Source organism: Clarias gariepinus, chromosome 7, assembly GCF_024256425.1.
Source record: "Clarias gariepinus isolate MV-2021 ecotype Netherlands chromosome 7, CGAR_prim_01v2, whole genome shotgun sequence".
NCBI classification, from domain to species: domain Eukaryota; kingdom Metazoa; phylum Chordata; class Actinopteri; order Siluriformes; family Clariidae; genus Clarias; species Clarias gariepinus.
In genome coordinates, this window is record NC_071106.1 from 36,270,783 (window position 1) to 36,293,493 (window position 22,711).

The 22,711-nt window shown below is 43.3% G+C and overlaps 1 protein-coding gene across 1 annotated transcript in view; it reads right to left on the minus strand.

Annotated features, from left to right (window-relative positions):
- otogl (otogelin-like) overlaps nt 1-22,711 on the minus strand; it is a 68,957-nt gene that overhangs the window by 20,484 nt on the left and 25,762 nt on the right. Inside the window, exons 28-41 of the mRNA XM_053499790.1 lie at nt 21,247-21,366; nt 19,837-19,953; nt 17,618-17,774; nt 17,455-17,481; nt 17,168-17,341; nt 15,587-15,865; nt 14,926-15,043; nt 14,256-14,335; nt 13,540-14,168; nt 11,398-11,575; nt 1,950-2,092; nt 1,818-1,841; nt 1,646-1,738; nt 1,176-1,359 (exon numbers count right to left, since the gene is read on the minus strand). Coding sequence (XP_053355765.1) covers nt 1,176-1,359; nt 1,646-1,738; nt 1,818-1,841; nt 1,950-2,092; nt 11,398-11,575; nt 13,540-14,168; nt 14,256-14,335; nt 14,926-15,043; nt 15,587-15,865; nt 17,168-17,341; nt 17,455-17,481; nt 17,618-17,774; nt 19,837-19,953; nt 21,247-21,366 — 2,323 coding nt within the window. The remainder of the gene's footprint in view (nt 1-1,175; nt 1,360-1,645; nt 1,739-1,817; nt 1,842-1,949; nt 2,093-11,397; nt 11,576-13,539; nt 14,169-14,255; nt 14,336-14,925; nt 15,044-15,586; nt 15,866-17,167; nt 17,342-17,454; nt 17,482-17,617; nt 17,775-19,836; nt 19,954-21,246; nt 21,367-22,711) is intronic.

Below are 22,711 nucleotides of genomic sequence, written 5' to 3' on the forward strand. Positions count from 1 at the left end.
GCTAAAATTGGGTTAAGAACTGTAAAACGCATTTTTAAAACCTGGAAACATAAATAAACCGTCATCTTCGAGGGAAAAAATGTGGTTGAAAAACCATCCTGAATTAGGGTGGCGGAAGATCACTTATACACTTAGTGAAATCAAATCATAAATAGAACAACAGTAGAACTCACGGCTATGTTTAATAGTGAACGTTTACACACACAGAGTGAAGAGAACTCATGGGACTGGGACTAAACAGCAGTGTAGCCTTAAGAAAACCAAAAAAAAAAAGGGCTTTGATTTGCTAGGAAACATGAAGAAATGACTGTGGAGCAATGAAAAAGGTCATATGGTCTGTCCATAAGTCCAGGCTTAGGTTTAGGGTAAAATGATGCTCCCATCATGCATTGTGTCCACTGTACAAGCCTGTGGAGGCAGTGTTATGATCTGGGGTTGCTTCTGTTGGTCAGGTCTAGACTCCGCAATGTTATGTGCTCAAACAGTTTAGTCAGCTGATGACCTGAATGTACTTAATGACCAGGTTTTTCTTCCCTGATGGCTTGGGGATATTCCAAGATAATGATGTCAGGATACATGGGGCTAAAATTGTGAAAAAACGATTCAGGAAGCATTGGACAACATTTTCACACATGGATTGCAGCAGTCCAACTCTCCCATCATCATCACTAAGACCTTGAAGAGAAATTAATGTGACTCTGCATATAAATAAATGCTGTGGCTTTACATGAGCTTATTGGGAAAATGCCACGGCCATAATAAAGACAAAAGACAATTTAACAAAATATTAGAATGTAGCGACTTCTTAGGCCAGGCAGTGTAGTTATGTTAGATAATGGGACATGACCTTCGCTTAGTCTTGCTATGATTATGTTACTTGATAATATTACTCTTATGACACTATTATAATATATTAAATTTTTTAATATTTGATATGGAAGGTTTTTTTTTTTTTTACTTTAAATTACCCTGCTTTATACATTTCTCTCTCAACTGTAAAGTATATCATTGTATCATACAGAAGAAAACTAAAATGTATCTAATAACTTCTGCAACCTTCTTTAATGTGTAATCATTTTAATTATGTCACCTAGAGTGCTAAAAAAGAGACCATACTTTGCTTTTGTTTCCATTTTAGCTAAAAATTATTAGCTCACACACACACACATACTGACCACAGAGGCCCCTGGTGGAGGTGTTATCAGGAGCGCCGTATTGTAGGACCATGATGCCGGTGCTGTGGTACCACTGGATACTGATTCCACCAGGGGTGTGGATGATGTACATGGTCCCTGTGTCGTCGATGTGCAGGTTCAACCTGGTGAACGGCAGCCGAGCTGTGATCTGGTTCACTGATACCTACATCGAATCATGCAAAGATAGCATTACAAACTTAATATTTAGAAATAAAACAAAATAAAAATCACTTGTTGTGGTCTGAGAGTTTATTTCTCCTGAAAGAAACTAACATACACACGGTTGTGTGTTGATTTAGCAGGGTATATTTTCGGCACATACCGTACTGGATGTGGGGAAAAACTATTGGTAAACAATGGAGTAGACAGCGTACAATAGGGCAGACAGTGATTTGAGGATGGTTATATGTTCAGCACGCTAATCTACTGTATGTTAAAAGGCTGTGTACCTTGCGATCAAGGCGACTGATCATGATCCTGTAGGCATGAGTGGTTATGTTCAACTTCTTAAAACACAGCCCAGAGGTTCCACCTGTAGGAGTCTATCAGAGAGATAGAGAGGTTAGAAGATGCAAAAATCAGTCAATAATATTTATATTATAATAGCAGCCGTAAACTTACAGGTCGTCTAATGTAGTTCACACTCTGAAACACAAACGAATAAGAAAAAAAAATCAAGCATTCGTTTTTTTTTATTATTTTTTTTTACATATATTAATACAGACTATTGGGGAGTTTGTGTGTGTTGTTCACCTCACTGGTGGGACATTTCTCGACGTGTCCCACAATATTCTCTCGAGGCAGGTGGACCAGTATATAGGAGCCGTTATCATACAGAGCAACATTGTTCCCATCAAATGTGATCACACGGAGGTCTGAGATTACAGAGCAGCGGCCTGAGAGCACACACACACACACACACACACACACACACACAAACACACACACACATACACAAATATCAGTAACAGAATCTGTTTCAAGAGAACCAAGGACCTTTACTTTATTACTGTAAGTAAAGAAATGTTTTCATGTATACAGTGGTGTGAAAAACTATTTGCCCCCTTTCTGATTTCTTATTCTTTTGCATGTTTGTCACACTTAAATGTTTCTGATCATCAAACACATTTAACTATTAGTCAAAGATAACACAAGTAAACACAAAATGCAGTTTTTAAATGATGGTTTTTATTATTTAGGGAGAAAAAAAATCCAAACTTACATGGCCCTGTGTGAAAAAGTAATTGCCCCCCGAACCTAATAACTGGTTGGGCCACCCTTAGCAGCAATAACTGCAATCAAGTGTTTGCGATAACTTGCAACGAGTCTTTTACAGCGCTCTGGAGGAATTTTGGCCCACTCATCTTTGCAGAATTGTTGTAATTCAGCTTTATTTGAGGGTTTTCTAGCATGAACCGCCTTTTTAAGGTCATGCCACAACATCTCAATAGGATTCAGGTCAGGACTTTGACTAGGCCACTCCAAAGTCTTCATTTTGTTTTTCTTCAGCCATTCAGAGGTGGATTTGCTGGTGTGTTTTGGGTCATTGTCCTGCTGCAGCACCTAAGATCGCTTCAGCTTGAGTTGACGAACAGATGGCCGGACATTCTCCTTCAGGAGTTTTTGGTAGACAGTAGAATTCATGGTTCCATCTATCACAGCAAGCCTTCCAGGTCCTGAAGCAGCAAAACAACCCCAGACCATCACACTACCACCCCCATATTTTACTGTTGGTATGGTGTTCTTTTTCTGAAATGCTGTGTTACTTTTACGCCAGATGTAACGGGACACGCACCTTCCAAAAAGTTAAACTTTTGTCTCGTCGGTCCACAAGGTATTTTCCCAAAAGTCTTGGCAATCATTGAGATGTTTTTTAGCAAAATTGAGACGAGCCTTGATGTTCTTTTTGCTTAAAAGTGGTTTGCGCCTTGGAAATCTGCCATGCAGGCCGTTTTTGCCCAGTCTCTTTCTTATGGTGGAGTCGTGAACACTGACCCTAATTGAGGCAAGTGAGGCCTGCAGTTCTTTAGATGTTGTCCTGGGGTCTTTTGTGGCCTCTCGGATGAGTTGTCTCTGCGCTCTTGGGGTAATTTTGGTCGGCCGGCCACTCCTGGAAAGGTTCACCACTGTTCCATTTTTTTTGCCATTTGTGGATAATGGCTCTCACTGTGGTTCGCTGGAGTCCCAAGGCTTTGGAAATGGCTTTAGAACCTTTACCAGCCTGATAGATCTCAATTACTTTTGTTCTCAATTTTTTCTGAATTTCTTTGGATCTTGGCATAATGTCTAGCTTTTGAGGTGCTTTTGTTCTACTTCTCTGTGTCAGGTAGCTCCTATTTAAGTGATTTTTTGATTGAAACAGGTGTGGCAGTAATCAGGCCTGGGGGTGACTACAGAAATTGAACTTTTAACTGTGATAAACCACAGTTAAGTTATTTTTTAACAAGGGGGGGGCAATTACTTTTTCACACAGGGCCATGTAGATTTGGAGGGTTTTTTTCTCCCTTAATAACATAACCATCATTTAAAAACTGCATTTTGTGTTCAATTATGTTATCTTTGACTAATAGTTAAATGTGTTTGATGATCAGAAACATTTAAGTGTGACAAACATGCAAAAGAATAAGAAATTGTCAGGGGTGGACAGAGGTGGCTGGACGGAAATGAACCCAATAGCAGACACACAGTGATTAAAATGATGGGAAATGATGTTTTTAACCTTTATTTTATAAACTGAGGCTTGGGTAGCAGGCACAGCAGGAGCAGGGGAGAGAAGCAGTGGCTGTGTGTGCTTGGTGACTGGGGAAGCCTTTAGTGACGTGAGAGGAGGCGGGGCTATGACGCGAGGGGATCTCCACAATCCCGGAAGTCGAACGCGGGGAATCCTCTCGGGCTCTTGCAAGCGATCTTTTCTTTTGCTGTCAGTCCGCTTAGCACGTATACGTTGGTGAATGGAGTGCAGTGGCTTGTCTTCTTCGGCGAAAGTGAAGATCGGCGCGCGCCGCGAGTGTCTTTTCTCCGCGAACACGTGAATGCTCGAATGCGGAAGTGCTCGTGAGCAAGGCGAGCAAGATGAAGTGGCGGCTGGAAGAGTCGTCCTTGTCCAGGCAGAGGTCGATATCCGAAAATCCAGCAGCGAGGGTGAACAAATCCAAAACGTGAGTGCAAATCCGAAATCCCGGGAGCATGCGAGGTCATACACATTAATCAGTCCGATAACAGCAGAAGTACCAGGAGGGGCGAAAAACAGGCAGGGTCGATAACAGGCTAGATAACACTGAAAAATGCTTTACAAGATAGACGTGGGGCACACGAGTAAGATACTGCGGCACTGAATGGTTCTCTCAGCGTGCTTAAAAAGCCTAGAGATGATTGCATAATAGGTTTCAGGTGTGCTTGAGTGGCAGGTGACATTGAGAGGGGAAAAACCTGGAGTGGAGTTTAGAGTCTGGAGGTGCTGGGTTGATCTGGCTGGCGTGTGACAGTACCCCCCCTCCTACGGACGCCACCTGGCGTTCTGGCTGGTGCGTTGGGATGTTGTTGGTGGAAATTCTCAATGAGGGATGGATCCAAAATGAATCTTGACGGAATCCAGCTCCTCTCCTCTGGGCCATAGCCCTCCCAATCTACTAGATACTGGAGGCCCCTGCCTCGTCGTCGAGCCTTCAACAGTCTTCGTACGGTGAACGCTTCGCCACCATCGATGACCTGGGGAGGAGGAGCTGGGCGGGTGGGTGGATTTAGCGGGCAGGAGACCAGAGGTTTGATCTGGGAGACGTGAAATGACGGGTTTATCCGACGCATAGTGGAGGGAAGACGGAGTCTGACGGTGCAGGGGTTGATGACTTTACTGATAGTGAATGGGCCGAGAAACCTGGGGGACAGTTTCCGAGAGATGGTCTTGAGGGGGATATGACGGGCAGACAGCATGACCCTTTGGCCTACTCGATAGGGCGGTGCCCTGGACCGATGTCGGTCGGCTTGTTGTTTGAAGGCCGAGACGGTGCGGCGGATCCTTGATCTGGCATTTAGCCAAGTTCTCCGGCATCTATGAATGAAGGCTTGTGCTGAAGGGACCGAGACCTCCTCCTCCTGAGAGGGAAACAGGGGAGGCTGGTACCCGAGAGAGCACTGAAAAGGCGACAGGCCGGTAGCTGACGTGGGCAGAGAATTGTGGGCGTATTCGATCCATGGGAGCATCCGGCTCCAGGACCGGGGCTCCTTGGATATCATACACCGGAGGGCTGTCTCCAGGTCCTGGTTGGCCCGTTCCGTCTGCCCGTTAGTCTGTGGATGATACCCCGAGGATAGACTGGGCGTGGCACCGATTAGTCTACAGAAGGCAGACCAGAACTGTGCTGCAAACTGGGGTCCACGATCCGATACAATGTCCATCGGGAGTCCGTGAAGTCGGAAAACATGAATGATTAGTAGTTCCGCTGTCTCTTTGGCCGTGGGGAGACTAGATAGGGGAACGAAGTGAGCTGACTTGGAGAAACGGTCCACGATAGTGAGGACGCAGGTGTAACCTTCGGACTCGGGAAGCCCGGTAACAAAATCAAGGGCTATGTGGGACCAGGGTCTGTGTGGAATCGGGAGCGGCCTAAGGTGGCCAGCAGGCGGCTTATTGCTGGTCTTGTTTCTTGCGCAGAGGTCACAGGCATTCACGAAGCGACGGATGTCATTTCTCATGGTGGGCCACCAGAAGCGTTGCTGGACAAGGGCTAGAGCAGGCCAGCCTTGAACCATGCCCCCATTCCAGGACACATGGTCGTTCTGCCTCCGGGACGAAGAGCCTGCCTGCTGGTGTCTCTGGGGGAATTGAGGCGTTTGGCTGTCCTTATATATTCCAAGTTCTTGTGGTCCGTCCAGACCAGGAACGGGGCCTCGGTTCCCTCCAGCCAGTGTCTCCACTCCTCTAACGCCAATTTTACAGCCAGCAGCTCCCGATCCCCAATGCCGTAATTCCTTTCGGTGGGCGAGAGACGACGGGAGAAAAAACAGCAGGGGTGCAGCTTGTTGTCCGCGGGAGACCTTTGGGACAGCACCGCCCCTACTCCAGAGTCTGAGGCGTCCACCTCGACCACAAACTGAAGGGCAGGATCAGGTTGTTGGAGAATCGGAGCTGAAGTGAAGCGCATCTTCAGTCCCCGAAATGCCTCAGCTGCTTGTTTCGTCCAGGTAAACGGGCTCTTTACTGAGGTCATGGAGGTGAGTGGCATAGCTACAGAGCTATAGTCTCGGATAAACCGCCTGTAAAAATTGGCGAAGCCCAAGAAACGCTGAAGGTCCTTACGGGTGGTCGGAACGGGCCAGTCGGTAACAGCTTGCAACTTTGCGGGGTCCATCTGGATCTTTGACGGGGCAATGATGAAGCCTAGAAAAGAAACAGTGTTTCGATGAAATTCACATTTTTCAGCCTTCACGAAGAGCTGGTTCTCAAGGAGCCTCTGAAGCACCTGGCGAACATGTCTTGTATGTTCCTCCATGGAGCGGGAGAAGATAAGAATGTCATCAAGATAGACAAAGGCAAATACATTAATAAAGTCCCTAAGGACATCGTTGACCAAGGCTTGGAAGACTGCCGGGGCATTGGCCAACCCGAAAGGCATTACAAGATATTCATAATGACCAGATGAGGTGTTGAAGGCGGTCTTCCACTCATCTCCCTCCCTGATTCTAACGAGGTGATAGGCACTGCGGAGGTCCAGCTTGGTAAAGACCTGGGCCCCCTGCAGAAGGTCAATGGCTGTTGACATCAGGGGTAGGGGATACCGGTTTTTAACGGTAATGTCGTTAAGCCCTCTATAGTCAATACAGGGGCGCAGGGACCCATCTTTTTTGGACACGAAGAAGAAGCCTGCCCCGGCGGGTGATGATGATGGTCGGATGATGCCGGCGGCTAATGATTCTGAGATGTACTTATCCATGGCCTCTCTTTCGTGTTGGGAGAGTGAGTAGAGGCGTCCCCGTGGTGGAGTCGTGCCAGGGAGGAGGTCAATGGCACAGTCGTAGGGTCGGTGTGGTGGTAGAGAAGTCGCCCGGGATTTACTGAAGACCGTTCTGAGATCAGCGTAGTCACTTGGGACTGAGGAGAGGTCAGGAAACTCCTCAGGGGAGATTATTACTGGAGCGGGGCTGAGCGCAGACTTGAGACATGATGCTAGGCAGAGTGGGCTCCACCCAAGGACGGCGTTGTGCTGCCAGTCTATTTGTGGGTTATGGCGGATGAGCCAGGGGCGTCCAAGAACGAGCTGGGCTTGAGCTTTTGGCATGACAAGAAATGATACCTCCTCTGAGTGGTTCCCAGATGTCCTCAGGGTTACTGGGGCGGTCCGCTGGGTAATGGGGGGAAGAAGTGTCCCATCGAGAGCGCGGACTGACAGCGGCAGTGTCAGAGGGACGGTTGGCAAGTGCAGTTCCTCAACTTTTGATGCACTGATTAAATTCTGGTCTGAGCCGGAGTCGACGAGAGCGTGAAGAACATGGGAGCGATGATCCCAAAGGAGCATGACGGGAAGAAGTGAACGGTCCTTAGGCGACTGTCCTTGGCACGCCCCCTCCAGTGTGCCTAGGTTCACTGGGGGGGACTTGCTTTTAATGGGCACTGGAGGCGTAGGTGTCCGAGTTGCCCACAGTAAAGACACGCCCCTGTCTGAACCCGACGTTGTCGCTCCTCCGGTGAGATCCTGGTTCGCCCAATCTGCATGGGTTCGGTCGGAGAGCCGTTGGAGGTGGTTTGAACAGGAGAATTATTGGTCCTGGGCTGGAGTTGGCCAGGGGCGCCTTTGTCGGAGGCGTGCGTCTACTCGCCCTGCCAGATCCATTAGACCATTAATGTCTTCAGGGAGCTGCTGGGAGACTAACTGATCCTTGACAGACTCCAAGAGTCCATTTAAAAAGGTGTCGTACAAGGCCTGGGCGTCCCACTCAGTGGCAGCCGCCAAGGTTCGAAACTCAATGGCATAGTCGTAAGCAGACCTAGAACCCTGGCGAAGCTCCAGCAGTTGCCTAGCGGCCTCCCTTCCTGCGTAAGAACGATCAAAGACCCTCTTCATCTCCTCAGTGAAGGCACTGAAGGTGGCACAGCAAGGGCTGTTAGCATCCCAGACGGCGGTTCCCCACTCACGGGCTCTGTCTGTGAGGAGGGTGATGACATAGGCCACCTTAGAGCGTTCGGTGGGAAAAGTTGAGGGTTGGAGCTCCAGTGACAGAGAACACTGAGACAGGAAGGAACGACAGGTTCCGGGATCGCCATTGTATGGTTGTGGGTTGGGCAGGCGAGGTTCGTGCCGGGTCACGGGTGTTGAAGTAGAAGGAAGGGCAGAACATACCTGTTGAATTTGAGTCGACAGCTGAGACAAGGCCTGGGAGATCTGCTGGAGACTTTGCTGTTGGGAATTGATCAAAAGTCCCTGCTGGGCGACAGTCTGACGCAGTCGGGCATCAGAGCGTGCGCTAGACCTGAGTTGAAGCCTGGCCTGAGAGCTAGGTCTGTGGCGAGAAGCGTCCGCTGGGTCCGTCATGGCCGCAGTAAACTGTCAGGGGCGGACAGAGGTGGCTGGACGGAAATGAACCCAATAGCAGACACACAGTGATTAAAATGATGGGAAATAATGTTTTTAACCTTTATTTTATAAACTGAGGCTTGGGTAGCAGGCACAGCAGGAGCAGGGGAGAGAAGCAGTGGCTGTGTGTGCTTGGTGACTGGGGAAGCCTTTAGTGACGTGAGAGGAGGCGGGGCTATGACGCGAGGGGATCTCCACAATCCCGGAAGTCGAACGCGGGGAATCCTCTCGGGCTCTTGCAAGCGATCTTTTCTTTTGCTGTCAGTCCGCTTAGCACGTATACGTTGGTGAATGGAGTGCAGTGGCTTGTCTTCTTCGGCGAAAGTGAAGATCGGCGCGCGCCGCGAGTGTCTTTTCTCCGCGAACACGTGAATGCTCGAATGCGGAAGTGCTCGTGAGCAAGGCGAGCAAGATGAAGTGGCGGCTGGAAGAGTAGTCCTTGTCCAGGCAGAGGTCGATATCCGAAAATCCAGCAGCGAGGGTAAACAAATCCAAAACGTGAGTGCAAATCCGAAATCCCGGGAGCATGCGAGGTCATACACATTAATCAGTCCGATAACAGCAGAAGTACCAGGAGGGGCGTAGACGAGAGAGAAGTCCGAAAAACAGGCAGGGTCGATAACAGGCTAGATAACACTGAAAAATGCTTTACAAGATAGACGTGGGGCACACGAGTAAGATACTGCGGCACTGAATGGTTCTCTCAGCGTGCTTAAAAAGCCTAGAGATGATTGCATAATAGGTTTCAGGTGTGCTTGAGTGGCAGGTGACATTGAGAGGGGAAAAACCTGGAGTGGAGTTTAGAGTCTGGAGGTGCTGGGTTGATCTGGCTGGCGTGTGACAGAAATCAGGAAGGGGGCAAATAGTTTTTCACACCACTGTATGTTTGTACTTTATTAATAGATACTTCTCACGTTACTTTTATTCCACTATATTACACAACTAATATCTGTACTTTCTACTTCACTACATCTGTGCACGACATTGTGTCACATAACCACAGTGGTGTGTAGCTGTACTGAGTATTGTATGTAATTGTATGATTTGTTTCGACCATAAAAAAGAAAAACGCTTGAGTAAACTGTGAAACTGGGATACGTCTGACTTTATTAAAATATAGGATTTGTGTACTTTGTCCACCACTGTCTCTATCAGAGCTTATCTGTGTAGAATAACATTAATCTTAATATTATATCTTCCGTAAATTAATGTTAATACACAGGATATATACAGGTCTGTATTTATTGGCAAGGTTTATTTGCTACTATTGTTATTTTTTTAATGGCTGAAAAGAGATTTTACTGATCTGTTTTCGCCCTCGGTATAAGAATAGAATAGCAACATAGGACTATCCATTCATTCCTCTATGAACATCTGTAGTCTAATAGGGACCAGTGGTGTCAAAAGTATTCACATTCATTACTTGAGTATAAGTATAGATACTAGGTTTAAAAAGACTTCTTTAGAAGTTGAAGTATCAACTCAAGCTTTTTACTCAAGTAAAAGTGTAAAAGTACTGGTTTCAAAACTACTTAAAGTGTAAAAGTAAAAGTAACGTGAGGGGGAAAAAGCATTAAGGATAAAAGCTTAGGCTGTGCCACGGGCCTATATACTGCACTAACACCTCATAAAAAAAAAAAGAAAAATGTGTTTTTTTGTTGTATTTTTTAACGGCCATAGTGATTTGGGATACTGTATATGGCAATTGAAAATGAATGCATTTTAGTAAAATGCAAATACATTAAAGAACCACATATGTGTACTACTGAGCATTAACATGTTTCATGGAGAAGAAGATATGATAACTAGCTGCCTATAAGTATTTTAATGGTGCAAAAAGTCAAACTTCAGAGGCATATATATATATATCATTCCTGTTACTTTCCTGGTGCTGTTACCTTCCTCGCTGGTGCTTGGTTGTGACATTTCCCTCGAATCTTAAATCTCTATCACGGACATTTTCGTCTACTTATCACAACCTTATTAACCGAAAAATGCTATTTTATTCAAACGTCCTTGCTGGAGTGTGTGAGGTGACGTCATGTGCCGGTGCGATGGATCGCGTACCAACCAATAGGGTGTCGGAATGGTGTGTTTATACTTCTCATCCAACCACAATCAAATTCGCTCCATCTGGATGGGTTTTTTTTTTTTGGTTTGTTTTTTAAATGACAAGCTGAAATAAAATATGAGTAACGGGGCTATTTTTAAAATGTAAGGAGTAGAAAGTACAGATAATTGCGTGAAAATGTAAGGAGTAGAAGTAAAAAGCCGGCTGAAAAATAATTACTCCAGTAAAGTATAGATACCCAAAATTCTACTTAAGTAAGGTAACAAAGTATAGTAACACCAATTAACCTAATCTGTATGTCTTTGGACTGTGGGAGGAAACAAGAGTACTCTGAGGAAACCCAGCAAGCACGAGGAGAACATGCAAACTCCATGCACACAGACCCTGAGGTGGGAATTAAACCCGGTAAGATGCAGCAGCATAAGTAATATGTGTGTATGTTGGACTCTTTCAACTTCTGTTTAACAGCAGATTTTGCCATGTGTCAATTTCGTACAAATGAATGAGTATGAATTCTAATGTCCGAGTAGTGTGTGCGTGTGTATGTGTGTGTGTGTCTTACAGGGACAGCGCCACAGTGGACAGCAGGGGTCTGTGTTGATCTGAATGGCCATGCCCAGCAGGTTACACTGAGGTTGGGTAATGTTGAATTTGCAGTGCAGGGAGGCGTTGTATAGCATCAGCTCCCCATTAAAGCAGATGTACTCACTGCACTCGTCAACTCGGACAGAGAACGGAGGCTAAACAAGGAAGAGAAAAGCACATTGTGATCATATTTCCTGATGACATGGATTCCATGATATGATACACTAGCTGTATGTTTTATTCTACTTGATGAGGTTATGAATCGACCAGTGATGGGATATTCACCAGAATTTTTTTTTTTCTTATTTGAACCTCCTCAATCCCACCCCACAGCTGTAATGTGGTCACACTGGCAGCAGGGCAAGAATGCCTCAAACTACAAGGAGTTATTGGATCTCAGGCATGAGCTTTCACTGCGTTTAATCCTTTTCAGATTTAGAGTTAAGGGTGTGGGTTAACACAAGAGTGATTTGCTGAGAGATCAGAAAATAAAAAACAGACTAAGACCAAGCCAAGGTCTCATTTGCATAGCTGACTGATTATTTAGTTTATACTGTAGCATGATTGAAAAAAACATAACATACAGGCCATAATAAGTGCGTGATTTATTTATTTATTTATTTATATCTTTATTTAATGAAAAATCAAAGTTTGTTCAACAGCACAATCATCATCAACAAACTGTGCTGTTCTTTATGAGTTTTTATTGTTTTTCATTTGGTTTGTGCATGATATGTTATGTTGTTATGTATTATATTTAATGAGTAACTACCATTTTTTTACGCAAATTAATCATATGACCAAGTTTGACCCTAATGGCTTCCCATAATCTTTTTATATTTTTATAATAAGATGACTGCGGACACATCACCAGATGTGCTAAACAGCAATTCTCATAAGAAAAAGCCTCTAGATGGACGTTTGTATAAAGCCACAGTTGTGTGCTTAAGCTACCTTCAAAAGAAACTATTTTTTGCAGTAATAAATTTCACGCAGGGGCATCGCTAGGCCATTTTTAGGGGGGCTTTAGCCCCATCGTTCCCTTTAAATTTCATATGAAAGCGGTGACAGACTTCGGCTCCTTCGGCTCCTCCCCGTCTTTCAGCGCGGTCTTCAATTCGCCATCACAGAGGGAGGATTAAGGCAAGGTGTGTGTTTTTCGATAAATTGTTATATCTGCATCAGTGCAGTCCTTTCTCATAAATACAGTTTACAAAATGTCAGGGATTAATCAGTTAAATCTTCGCTGTGTTCACCCTCATCACACCAGCTGTTTCCTCTAGTGAACATGAAGCCCTTAATACATCATACTCTATCAACCTGTAGTCTACTTTATACAACAATCATGCAGTTGCTGTTTTAATTGGAAAACTTAACTGTCTATATAAAACATTGTACAGTGCATAGGGCATTAACGACCATAGAGTTATGCACATAAATGATTAAAAATAGTGACAGACAGCATTCAGTGCACTCGCTTTAACTGCATAGCAGTGTGATTTACAGAGATAGAAAAATCCTTTTTTTTGTAATAAATATTGTATTGTATTAAATAATGTCCCAAATCGTAAAATACATTTATGAGCCTTAGAGTAGAGTTTTATCACTTTTATTGATTTTGAAAAAGTTACTTTGTTTAATTATATTAAAACAATGTTTTTTTATATTAATTAATTTAAATAAATAGCCTAGTAGCTATAAAATTTAAGCAGTTGAATAGAGAACCTACTGTCTTATTTATGTAGCTAAAACACTAAATTAAACCAGACAACATGATGATCAAAGTTTTAATATTTATATTTAACTGTAGATAAAAGGTTTTTCAAGTCACATGAAAAAAAAGATGTTCTATTCTTATCTGCTGCTCATTTGGACACCTACTCCCATGTGACTTGAAGAACCTTCCATCTCCAGTTCTCTGTTCAGTTCTACAGTTCAGTTCTCTGACCTCTCAGGCACGTTAACACTGGTTTCCCAGCATTGATTGAAGTCATTGCATCAGAAACTATTTTTTACATTTTTTATGTCTGCCAGTTTTCAACAAAAAGCAGCAGTATTGTCAAAAAATTTACAGATGAATGTTTGACATTATCGACTTATTTAACACTAAGCGGCTCACCGTGCAGGGTCCAGTGGGAATCACAAATGCAGGAGATGTGGTTGTTGCGCTGAGTGTTGTGGGAGACGTGGACGAAGCAGTGGACGTCGGCTCCGTGGTCGTTTCTGCAGTCGACGTCAAAATAAATGCCTCCTCGGTTACAGTGGAAACCGGGGTCGTCTCTGTGGTGATGAGCGGGGTCGTTGTTGTAATCGGCTGCGTGGTGGAAGGGGCTGTAGTAGTGGGGATGGTAGTGGTTGTTTCCTCGGTTGTAGTCAGGATCTCTGTAGTGGTGGGTGGTGGTGGGGTAGTAGTAATGGTGGTGGTAGTAGGAGGAAGTGTGGTGGTTGGCTGAGTGGTGGGCGGGGTCGTGGTAACCAACGGGCTTTCCGTGCTTGGTGAAGAAGTTGTAAGGATTTCAGGAGTCGTAATGAAGGTAGACGTTGTAGGGGCTGACGTGGGAGCCGGCGTGGTGCTGGTGGTGCCTTCGGTGGTGGGAAGTGTGGTCGTGGTTGGTGCGGTAGTCGTGGTAGTCGTGGTAGTCGTGGTTGTAGTCACAGTTGTCGGAACTGTCGTGGTAGGAGCCGTGGTGGTTCTGTTCGAACGAGTCACAAACATATAAGGAGTAGGAGTTGGTGGAAGTATTATGCCTGCAGAAAAAAAATAGTAAGTGTCAATCATAAGCTGATAAGAAAAAAACAAATAGTGTTAAAGTGGCAAATGATGGTGGTACTCACAGTCTTCGGGGTACACACACCTCCTTGTGACTTCATCCAGCACCATGGTTTTCGGACAGCGGGGAAAGCATCCTTCCGCCCTGCACACACACACACACACACACACACACACACACACACACACACACACACAGGGTTTCAGTGACACGACTGCAGTACCACTTTACAACAAGTTTTAAGAATAACTTTTAATTTTAATGGATACCTGTAAAGGCATTTTTATACTGTATATACGCAGAGAACAAAGAAAATCCTGGTTTTTATTTAACCGCTGCCACTCGGGACAGTAAGAATCACCTGCATACCTGCATGTGTGGATGTGCAAAACAACAGCATTTATTTTTACTTTTGTCTTCACATTTGAGATTATGGCCCAATCTGCAGGTAACTTGTGCTCTGAAATTGAGAAAAAAAAAAAACCTGTATGCCCCTTTGTAGTGAAACTTCACTCATCTCCATGGAGACGACGCGACTTAACGCTAATGTCTTTGTACCAGATGCCAGCGCACACCTTCAGAGGTCTCTTGGAGTTCAGGTCTTTGGTGGCACGAGTGAGACCTACACAATGTCTGATAAGTTTACTGTATCCAGGTGAGTCTTACTGCCCGTTGTGCTGGTTTACGTACTACAGTATAATGAAATATCAATATTCTCATATTTTGAACCTTACAGAGGCAAGAACTGGCAGCGTGTGGCAAAGGGGTCTCGGCATGTTTTTACACATCCGCTTGCACATGCGTGGTATTTCCACTCGCACATCAGTCGATATGGAATCACAAAGCTGCTCTCTGTAACAAAAGTAGACACAGGCACATGTTTAAGACGTTAACAAAACTGGATTAGGTACAGATGCATAAGATTTGGTAAAATTTAATAGCTTGTTTTTTCATTTTAAATTAAAGTAATATAATATAATATAATATAATATAATATAATATAATATAATATAATATAATATAACTGAAATCCAGGTTTTTTTAGCCAAAAAAAAAAATATTTATTTTATTTTAGCAAAACAGTAAAGACAGAAAAAAATTTGATTTTGGTTCTGATCAAATTTTGGTTCTGATCACATTTTGGTTCTGATCACATTTTGGTTCTGATCACATTTCTCCCATGCTCTTTCAGCACTCATGTCTATGCATACACACAGACAATTAGACTTAGCTTTTTTCATGAATATTCTTTATATTGTTTATGTTAATGTTTTTGTTTTAATAGATTTTAAAGAAACATCCATGTGACTTCCATTAGTCACAGAAACTGAACCGATGAGAATGTTTGAGGTCTACAGTATGAGTGAGTTGATGTATTTATAAAAACTTTCTTACCCTCGATAATAAAACTGCTGCTGGCCTTAAACGTGTATGAGTTGTCGTAGCTCTGTGCACGTGCATGTGTGTGTGTGAGGGTAATGAAGACGCCCTTTTGACTGTGCAGTTCGAAAGAAGATCGCCCGGGTAACCACAAGCCCTGGTGATGAATGAAGGTTGCCTGCCGTCGAAAGTCCTCATCGGGTCTCCAGAGCTCCAGACGCACAACGCGACCGGGTGTGACACACAGGAAGTAGTTTGGCCGCTCAGCAGACTCCAGCGAGACAGTAGGGAGCCCTAAAGTAAAAAAAAAATATATATATGGACTCTAAACGTTTAGCACCCAAAACACTGATGGTTTCCAGTCGTCATTCTAGTGAAAGATGATATAGTGGTGTACCTCTAAGGATTTGTTTCTTAACTGTTATCATACTGTACATGTCATATACCAAATATAAAATTCAATTCAATTTTATTTATATAGCACTTTTAAAAACAGCTTCACAAAGTGAAAAAAAAATATGAAAGTGTGTATAAGTGAGAAAAAAAATGTGTTTAGAAATATATAATATATGATTGCATGTAATAATAATATATTATATATTATTTACTTATACCATTAAACTCCCAGTGTTTTATTTTTCTGTGGCTGTTTAACCATATTAATGACTGACTACTCAAGATGGTTTTCAGTAAAGTGAACCTGAAAGGTGAGTACAGTGGTACCTCGGCACACGAGCGCACCGCCTCACAAATATTTGCCTTAAAAACTGAAATTTTGCAAAAACTTTGCCACTTTGGGATATGAAGCCTTTTCAGCAGACAAGCAAACAAACCAGGGTGAAGTGAACACAGGTTAAGTTGTGTGTACGTCCAAGACCCGTTCAAAACTGGTTTGCGTCAGTGGAAAGCCACGCAAAAAAGGAATTTTTTCCTATTTTTTGTGGGTTTTTTTGCATTTTATGCAAGATTCAGTGTAGACATGCCACCATGGGTCTCAAGAACGGTAGCAGGAAGAAAAGGGAGCCGCTTTCAGTTTGGTTTATAAAGCAGCCAGTGCCAGGAGGAATCACAAATTAATGTTAAGTGAAGTTCAATGTCAATTTATTTCATATTTTAATTAATTTACAAGTCTTTTCTAAATGTTTTGATTGTTTTAATACGTAAAAATATGATTATAGTGTTGGAAACTGGTAATATTGGTAATATTTTGGGGTGGCTGGAAAGGATTATCTAATTATTATTTACATTATCTCCTATAAGAAAGTTTCACAATACGGAATTTCACCTTAAGAACTTGCCTTCCGAGCTGGACCACTGTAGTTAGTAAAATAAGAAATGCAAGTAGATTAAAGTTATTTCCAAAAGTGTAAAACATCAAAATCTACCAAACTCTCTGTCCATACTGTACATGATCTGTACGCACGACGTAGGCCTGAATAACCACCTGGTTCTATAAGCAGTCACTGAGAAGAGTCAAACAGTACATATACTGTATAAACTATAATTCTCTCATTCATTCCTTACTCAAGTTCATTTCCAGGCCTGATGACCACTAAATAAAAATATACATAAATGAATATAAAAGCGTGCTCTTACGTGAAGCTCTGCCTTTGAAAAGTCCACCGGTGATCATGAGGTTGAAGATGGCAATTGGTTGAGCGATAGTCTTTAGCAGAGGAAACACTTCTCCACTACTGACATTCGCTCCAAACACACACGCTGAATTGTTCATCTCAGTGGTGGACAAAGTGAACGGACCCTCACCCAATTCTAAACAAAAAACAAAACAAAACAGATTTAAGGTACATTTTAAGATTGTGGTCGATTCTTGATCATGGTTGAATGGAATGAATTGTGTTTATCAGGTGCAGGATAGCACACACCTTGGTTGTAGTATTCACAGTCATATGCTGTAACATAAACAAAGAAACAATATCAACATAGTGAACAAAACAAAACAAAATGCCCTGTTGTGCGTTGATGATGATGGACAGGCGGAGGTCAGAAGGTCACGCAGAGTGTGTGTGTGTGTGTGTGTGCACTTACGGCAGACAGTGGGAGATCTCCAGTTTACCGTGACCCCGTGTTGGCAGCACTTGTGCGCGTAGGCGGCGATGCTGGTGCACAAACACTCGCAGTCGCCCCCTCGGTTGCAGTTGCAGGTGTCTGTCAGGCAGTTTTTATAAAACCAGGTCACGTCCACCTGGGGGGGGGCGAGGGTTTGTCAGAGATTAGTCACACCGGTGAGCACAGAACAATACAGCAAGGTCAAGATACCAAGTGTCTGCTTAGATTGATTTACATTCCCATTCAGTCCATGACAGTCATCATTATAACCTAGGGATCATGATGCACACTGACAATGCAATATACGGTACAGTAAATATACACCGATCAGCCATAACATTAAAATCACCTTCCTTGTATTGTGTAGGTCCAAAGTAAAGAAAAACAACTTTGTACCATCCACAGGACCTCTGCTATCTGGTGCTAAGGGGTTAAAAACGTGGATCAGACTTGTTATTCCAACACATCCTTATACAGATGCTCATTCAGAGGAATTTGGAGGCCAAGGCAACACCTTCGACTCATTGTCATGTTAGTAAAACCGTTGCAGGTCAAAAAAACATCCACATGAATTACTTTGCACAGAGAGTCACACTATCTTTGTCAGCATGCCTTGTTCCCGTAGTGCATCCTGGAGCCCTTTGTTGCCTGGGTAAGTCACACACACACACACACACACACACACACACCGAGCCATCCACATGATGTAAAAGAAATTGTGATCCATCAAACCCAGGCCACCATCTTCCATTGCTCCGTGATCCAGTTCTGATGTCCATGTGCATATTGTAGGAGCTTTCAGCAGTCGCCTGGGGTCAGCATGTCCATCACTCTGACTGGTCTGTTGCTACGCAACCCCACACAAATCAAGCTGCAGTACATACATGGGTTCTGACACCTTCAGAAATAACTTTTCCAGCAAAGTGTTTTACAGTAGCTCTTCTGTGGGATTGGCCCAGACAGGCTGTCCTGTGCTCCCCATGTGAGTTAATGAGCCTTAGATGGCCGTGACTCTTCCTTGGACTACTGTTGGCTGGTACTAACCACTGCATACCATAAACACTGCAGAAGACCTGCTGTTTTCGAGATGGCCCTTGGTAACATCTCCAGATCTTTATGCTTGCCGATTCTTCCTGTTGACTTGATGTCCCACCTCGTATAGGAATCAATATACCTAAAAGGGATAATTACTTCACGTGTCAGTGCTTTTGATGTTGTGGCTGATCAGTGTACCTATATATTATAAAGCTTTAGAAACTTTAAAATATGTCTGGTGTTCTCATAAAAATTAATGAAAATGAATATAATAAAATAGCATATGTTACAAATAACATTTCTCTTATATAGTTTTAATTTAATATATGAAGTTTTTTTTATTATTATTTTTAAGCATAAACTTTTAAATTTTTAGATTTTAAAATGTTTTATTACAATGAAAGTAAATGCCTTAGCAAACCCTCTCAATCACTCATCTTCCATAACGCTTTATCCCTGTATTCAGGGTCACGGAGACCTGGAGCCTATCCCAGGAGACTTAGGGCACGAGACGGGGTACACCCTGGACAGGGTGCCAATCCATCGCAGGGTGCACACACACACACACACACACACACACACACACACTACGGGCAATTTTAGGAACGGCAATTAGCCCAACTTGCATATCTTTGGACTGTGGGAGGAAACCCACCAAGCACGAGGAGAACATGCAAACTCCATGCACACAGAGACGGGGATCGAGCCTGGCCGGGAATTGAACCCGGACCCTGGAGGTGCAAGGCGACAGTGCTAACCACTAAACCTCCGTGCCGCCCCTTAAAAACTGTTTTAAATTTAATTCAGTACATTAAACTGCTTTTTTCTGCTGTACATAAATATAATAAACACATTACCGTACATCATAGCTCTGGTCTGGCAAATGAAGCTAATCTGTGCATTTCTCCAGCGCCTTATTTTACTTTTTTGATGATACCACACCCCCTGCTGGACATGGGGTAAAATTCTACCAAGCACTTTCACATCACTGGGGAATCTTAACCGTACCTTCACTGCTATCTCCTGGTGCATCATTAAAAGACGTGTAGCTCTGTGTGTGAGTGTGTGTGTGAGTGTGTTTGTACGCCGTGGGTAAGCAATGACCTTTTTTTCCGTAGAGCGCAGAATATGTCAGTAAACTCCCAAAGGAGCGAGGCGCTTACCACATTGTGGCATGAAGCAAATACGTCACTGTAGAGAAGACCGCACTCTCGCTTAGCGTAAGGCTGTCTGCTCAGGTCCGCTTCACATGGTCTGCTCACTATAAAATCACTCTCACACTATGAACAACACATACACACACAAAGTTCAAAGACTTACTCAAATTATTAAAATGTGCCATATACTGTAGTTAACTGTAGTTAAAATCAGCATTCTATAAAATAATAAAATAAGTGGTTAAAACTAAAGAGCTAAAATGAAGGCAGTGATATTATATCTAACCACTAAGGCTAACTTGATACTTCGCTATTTAGCAAATAGTAGTCCGTCTTAGCAGCGGGAGAAAAAGTCACTTCTAGTTTGGGATCCAACTTTAAGTAAGCTGGCAAACTAGCAAGTGAGAATAAATGGCAAAGTTGAATATGAACAATGTACCAGCTTGTTTTTAGTTTATGCTGTTGTGATTCATTGCTTTTAGGTGGAAAAGGTGGATTGTTCTCCGACAATCATCATGCACAAGTTGCCAAATGGTTTTTCGTGGGTTGAGCTCATTGAAGGTCTTCCTGATCTCTCGTCGTCTCCCAGTGATGTTCTTCCACTCTTAAAGCGCACATGCCACTCAAAACACCCCGAAAGACTCATTGCAGCAACGGCGTAAACGTCCCCAATCATGTCAAATGTCTCTGTGGCAGATTTGACCAGTTTTACACAGAACGTCACGTTCGCTCTTTTTTTCTAACTTAAGAAATTGCAGATGTGGTAAGGTGACATGGTCAGATAAGCACAAATTGCACAGCTCCAGATGTACACAGGACGATGTCTTTTGGCACACGGACTAATGAAGGTTGGTGCTCCCTGTGACTGTGTGTGCTGCCATCTGTTGGCCTGTTACGAAGCTGACTAGTATCAAAACTCAAAATACCACCTTGTACAATACATTAATTTATTCATTTTTGTTTAATTTATATACTTCGTTAAGTGGAAATTCTGCACTTAACTGGAATATGACCAATCAGCCATAACATTACAATGCAAAACATTAAGCTCAGTATTATGTAGGTCCCTCTTGTGCCACCAGGTCACCTCTGGCCCCTCTGGGCATGACTCCACAAGATCTCTGGGGACGTTGGTGCCTGTTGGTCTGCATGGATTAGACTTGGTTCTTAGCCACATTCCATGGGTTCTTGATCGAACTAAGATCTGGGGAGTTTGGTGGCCGAATGTATATAAAAAAGTTATTGTTTTTGCATATTTTTCTTATGTTAAGTCACTATGACCTACTTTTATTATCCTGAACTGTCAACCTCCAGCATGTTTACTACTCCACACCACCACCTCCTGCCCTCACTCGTTTTTCTCTTTCTGTCCTGGTATCTCATTAGCGTGAAGCATGCCTGAATGCGCTCGTGTACCTGGCCAAGAGCCCAGCTGTTTCCAAAAGCCTGAGCATTGCTGACCTCCATGTGCCCCGCCGTGGTCATGTCATTCACTGTCACCATGTCAAAGTTTCCACACATGCCACTGAACTGACCCTAAAGACAAAGAAACACACATTATCAGTTTAAAGTCGATGTGGTGCATCTGTCCAGGTGTTTGGTTTAATGAAACAGCTGGAGTATTCTTTACTTAAAACAGTTGAGTTAAACATGCCGAGTGTAACTGCAGGTGAACTGCAATGACAATGAAAACATTCACAAGCATTCTCTTGCCCCTCAACTGACCCCATGTCTCTTTTGAACCCACGTGTGAGTCATAGATAAGTATGAAAAGTAGATGTTTCAGTGGTCTAAGCCAGACACGCCGACTGCACCACTGCTTTCTGCAGGGCAGCTGTCCAGGGTGAGCTCGGTGACGTCAATTGTATTACGATCAGGTTTTAAGTTGAGTTGAGTTTAGTTAAAGTTTAGCCCCCAAAAAATGCAGTATTTATAGATTATACAGAGCATTTAATTTAATATATTTATTTTAAATATAAGAACCTGCTGAAATCATCTGAGCTGAAAATTCAGAAAACTTGAAACAGGTAAAAACATTGTCAATAAATGCGTCTTTTTTTATTATAAAAGCTACTTGATGCATGAGGTAATGTAGGATTACAGCAGGTACAATGGTAAGTGTACAGCTTGGACAGTTTTTAAATTTAACTTATCTTTAGTTTGATTAGCTCGCATCGAATTGATACATATTATATATATAGTATATATATCGTTGAAGCATACTGTATGGCCAAAAGTATATGGACACCTGACCGTCACATCTATAAGCAGTTTTTCCACCAAACTGTTGCCACAAACGTAGAGACACATAATTGTATTGAATGTCTTGTGTCTTGTATGTTGTGGCATTGCAGTGTCCTTCACTATAACTAGTGAGAAGAAAAAGCCCAAACCTGTGCCCGCATGTTAATGTGTACAAAGTGAGGCCCGTTAAGACATGAGAAGAACTTAAGAGCCCTACTTGGGATAAAACCGGTCGCTGAAAGCACAACAGGCCTCCTCACCTGACATCAGAGATCAATTTGAACAACGTTTTAGTGGCTGTATACATGGATTCCTTCAGCCATGCTCTAAAATATTGTAGAAAGCCTTCTATGATGAGTGGAGGATATTAAAATACAGTAAGTCCCCTACATACAAACATTCGAGTTACAAACTTTCAAAGATATCGACATGTGTTCATGCATGTTCAATCATGGAAGTTAGATCACATGACCAGCATACATTGTCACGTGCGTACAGCGTGCCACCTCTGCAAGTGCACTACAAGCCCTGGATGTATGGAAGCAAGTGTAAAAAAACATTGCCGATGAAGCTGGTACTGATAAGGAGTAAAAATAATTGAGAGATTGGAGTGAGGTGAAAAGATGGCAGACATTGC